Source organism: Rutidosis leptorrhynchoides, chromosome 3 (genome assembly GCF_046630445.1).
Source record: "Rutidosis leptorrhynchoides isolate AG116_Rl617_1_P2 chromosome 3, CSIRO_AGI_Rlap_v1, whole genome shotgun sequence".
Classification (NCBI taxonomy): domain Eukaryota; kingdom Viridiplantae; phylum Streptophyta; class Magnoliopsida; order Asterales; family Asteraceae; genus Rutidosis; species Rutidosis leptorrhynchoides.
The window spans coordinates 21,681,862-21,686,372 of record NC_092335.1 but is presented as its reverse complement, the minus strand read 5'-3'; the positions used below and the strand labels follow the sequence as shown (position 1 = coordinate 21,686,372).

The 4,511-nt window shown below is 37.1% G+C and overlaps 1 protein-coding gene across 1 annotated transcript; it reads right to left on the bottom strand.

Moving 5' to 3' along the window:
- Positions 1 to 804: 804 nt before the first annotated feature.
- On the bottom strand, positions 805 to 4,091 carry LOC139895828 (transcription factor MYB1-like). Its single transcript, XM_071878380.1, has 2 exons — positions 3,753 to 4,091; positions 805 to 1,715 (listed from the first exon to the last, which is right to left on the bottom strand). The coding sequence occupies exons 1-2, from the start codon at positions 4,072 to 4,074 to the stop codon at positions 985 to 987; spliced, it is 1,053 nt and encodes a 350-aa protein (XP_071734481.1). The 5' UTR covers positions 4,075 to 4,091; the 3' UTR covers positions 805 to 984.
- Between the last annotated feature and the right edge of the window lie 420 nt (positions 4,092 to 4,511).

Here is a 4,511-nt window from a genome sequence, read left to right as displayed (position 1 = left end):
ATCAATAAGAACGGGACATTTCAATATGGTCGATCAATGAAGCAACTCCGCACATGATAGTGAATGAACAAAACTATAGAAACACAATTAAACCATCAAACTCATCATAATGTCGTCTGATGAACAAAATTGAATATGAATTTGACAGTTTCCGAATAAAGTCAAAAAGGGGATTTACCATGGTTATGCAATAATTAGACCCACCCAATTTCAAAGTGTAAGGACACCTGTCCCTTTCTATTTTTCTACAAACATTAACCTTTGATTCTGACCCATATGCACTGTTCTAACAACCTTCTGTTTTTGTGTTACTATTCCAACTGCTGGTACTACTTGTCCTACCGTCTTTAAGTCTCAGCAAAGTATACCCGGCAAACGGGTCGAGATGGGTCGGGCTACTAAATTTTTTCTTGTTTGTATTTTTTTATGTATCTATTCCGAACACGCACCCAAAACGTGCCCTGAAAACCCGCGTTGAAAACGCAGACATCGAAAATGCGCGTCAAAAACGCCGCGAAAAGCTGAAACGCGCGACGAAAACGCGCGCCAAAAACAAGCGTTGAGAACGCGGGTCGAAAAACGCCTCACGAAAACGCGAGTCGAAACCGCGCGTCAAAAACGCACGACGGAAACGCGGGTCGAATAAGGCGAGTTGAATAACGCGCGTCGAAATCGCCCGTCGAAAATGCGCCCGAAACGCGCCTCGATTTATTTTTAGTAAGACCCAATTAAGTCAAGCCCAGGACCCATTAATTTTCAAAAGAATTTGAAACATATCATTAAAGCAAGACTTCATAGGTTAACTACTTCAAATGCAATTCACAAAAACTCTATAGATCATTCATCAAGACTATTAAAAGATAAAACTTTGGCTAGAAACTCCTTTTTGGCAATATAAGCGATAACGCCTAGACTATAGCATAACTAATATTATATATAATATATTCAGGATATACCAGAAGCTTGAAATCATACTTGAACATTTCATCTCATTCCTTCGACCGGGACGGATATATGAGGTTGTGTTTGGATGGTTCCTACAGGTTTTTCAAGCCCACTTCTGATCCAAGCAATAGTGTTTAAATCTGCAGCAATGGTGGCTAATTCCTGGTTTGAAAATGGAGAAAGTTCTTCATAGTCAACAAACTCGGGCCCCAATAACGAAGTTTGCGAAACATGACCATCTCCTGAGCAGCAACCATGGCCACATTTTGATGGAACCACAGACTCAGCAGAATACCCTTGAAGAAATTTAAATCCAACACTTTCTGGTTTACAAGCCTGTACCATAGGTCCATTTGTGGGTACAATCGCCCCGTTTGAAGGGATACAAACAGAAAATGCTCCAATTTTTGGAATAGGACGAGATAAGGTCCGATGTCTCAATTGTTGATCTTCAGATATGTGATAAGTTGTCATCCCCATTTTAGTTACATCTTCGAGTTCTTGAGGTTTTAACGTGTTGACGTTTTCAACTGATAAAGTGTCTTCAGAGGACGCCTTTGTTGTACCACGGTGGTTATAGGTGGGGCTAATGCCCATTTTAGCGTTAGATGGCGGCATGCACCCGTTAGGACGGATGAACTTGCGGCTCAGGCTGGAGTTCCAATGATTCTTGATTGCGTTATCTGTTCTACCTCGCAAAAGTTTTGCAATTACAGCCCATTTGTTTCCATGGATTGCATGAGCTTCCACTATAATACGGTCTTCTGCTTCTGCACAACAAAAGAAAAAACTCTTTGAGGATACCGCATGTAAGACGTAATCATAAGAGTTGCAAAAAAAGAAATCTAGACATTAGTTATTACCTGTTTAGTTCTCTAAATGTATATCTGAGTTAATTTGTATTTCATGTTGTGCATGATCTATATAGATACTGTATATTCTATCATTCTTCAGAATAAATAGCTCTACCATCAACAAGTTGTAATACATACATAGAGTAAACTACAGTAGAGAGCTCCTTTGAATTAACTGAGACGAACCCAACAACTATCAGCTACAATAACATTAGGCACGGTTTTAATACGTCAAAAGTTACATAATTCTAGGAATGTTTTATCAGGTAAGTTTAGCAGTTTCGTTTTGTTTACGTGTAGCCTTTTAATCCGACAGACATAGTGCATAAAGCTGCAAACCAACAAAATTTATCGAAAAGTGAAGAATTCACAAAATGATCTTACATAAAGATTTCCTTAATGCTTAGATTAGCAAGCTAAGAAATGCATTAATTTTCTTTCAACTCTAACGGAACTTAACAAAACATCCATTCTTGGCTAGTTCCTTCTTTACATGTATTGTACAATATATGTTGATGTAGATAAACAAAGAAAGAATATTTCAAAAGTAGCGAGTGACTGCTTGACAAACAACTTCCAAAAGGTAATGGTTGAAGGCCCACTAATGCTTTAGATCGACACAACCTACTAATTTAAACCAGAAATAATTAGTATATTATGACAATTCCCTATAACAATAGCATGATAAGAGGGTGTGCACATCAACTCTAGGACATATTTCGTTAGAACAAATTTCAGTAAGTTAGTGTTGTGATATATTTTCCATGATAACGATCTAGCCTACTTAATACCAAAGCTATCCTTCGTGAAGTTGCGACTCTACAATACATCCCTAACCTGAGAAATCGCATGATTTCTTCCTTCCAGTTTTAACTCAACTAAACAAAATCTTTACCCCAAATGGGATTTGATAGATATTTTAATCCGGTTATTGCATGAGACATATCATAACAATAAAAGAGATGTAAGGGAACTTCAGGGTACCAATCGAGGGAGCCGTATAGGAAAACCTAGTTCCAAAAGTGCTTTAAACTAACACCGACGTTAAACTAAGAAATTACTAGATTACCATTTACAAAGTGAGTAAATCAAGAAAAGAAACTTCTAGACTATACAGGTGTAAATGGTGGAAAATATTAGTAATATCAACTCTCGTTGACGCTCTATCACAAATTAAGATAGGTTTAGCGGTAGCATGTATAAACCGTTCCAGCAACTATGATCTAGTGATCAACATAAACATTGTGCAGAGCTACTTTTCGACATAACAGGCTGCATTTCTATAAAAAAAAAAAAAAATTGCTTGCTAGAAAAAAAACCACTTTTCTCCCTCAAGAAATAACACACAAACATCTACAGTTCTTACATAGTAATGCAAGTTATTATACTCCGATAATGAAGGTTTCTGCAAGCACAGGAGTAAGTAAAACCAAATCAGCCGAAATCACAAGGAGCAGAACGAATGATCAATATTATATATGTTGACTACACCGTCTGAAATGAAAGACTAAACGAGCTTCGTAATACATTAACTGAAAAAACAACTGATATACTTTTACTCACTAAACTTAAATCGAACAAATAAAATAGTCATATTGTGTAATCCTCAAATGTCAGTAAATTCGATACTTCTCCAATTAAAAAAACTACATCACCACTTTAAAATCAACTTTGCTTCATATACTAACAAGTTATGACCTAAATTATAAACTTACTCTATATAACTAAATGATATGCATTACAGTAACCAGCAGAATATACATAATCAACAAAAAACCCTACTAACAAACAGCATTCACATCTTCATCATCAATTAAGAAACATGATCAATTAGCTAACATTAATAACCACTGAAAGCGAAAACAAATGCGTGTACATAGAATAAAAAATTTAAAACAAAATAATCAATTATTCAATTACGACGTCGTTTAGTTGTTTAATTTTTTAGGTTACCAGTAAAAGGCTTGCGTTCAAGGGCAGGGTCTAACTGATTGCACCACCGTAAACGGCACGATTTACCAGAACGCCCAGGGATGCCACGAGCGATCAAGCCCCAATTTCTCGCCCCGAATTTGGCCACTAAATCCCCCAAAATCACGTCTTCTTCCGGCGACCACGGTCCCCTCTTAAATTTTACACGATCACAGTCTCCGCCGCCGCCTTCAACCATCTCTATGTCGCCGCTTTCGACCACCGCCGCGTTTTCGGGACCGTTGGTGACATCTCCGGCGTTCATTTCTCCGACAACAACCGCGTCGCCTGAATCGTCGTTCATTTTCTCATTCACTTTTAACAAACCGTACCATATGCAAATTTTGTTTTCATTGGGGTTTAAATATTCGGTATTGCACTATTTTGACCCCTATTCTATGTGCTAATTACAAGCACACCCCTAATGTTTTGCTATAAACTAGGATGTGGAGGATCACGCATTACCGCGAAAGTTCGTTTAAAAGAACGCATGTTTTCAATTATTACGTTAAACACCGTTTTAATCATTTACACTGTAACTAGTTTCGCAACCTGGCTCTACATCGGTTCTTCACCTTTACATAGCTAATTATTGAGAAATTAACTATTTATCATTTTTTTTTGTTTTATTTTTCGCTTTGTCAGGGAAGAACTCAAAATAGTTATGTGATTAATTTGTAATAAGCGTGAAAGTAATTATTCATCATTTTTGTTTTAGTTTTCGTTTTGTCGAGAGAAAAG

Coding starts and splice junctions, on each gene's coding strand:
- LOC139895828 (XM_071878380.1), bottom strand. CDS start 4,074: ATGAACGACGATTCAGGCGACGCGGTTGTTGTCGGAGAAATGAACGCC. Junction 1,716..3,752: donor TGAACGCAAGCCTTTTACTG/GTAACCTAAAAA, acceptor TTTGTTGTGCAG/AAGCAGAAGACCGTATTATA.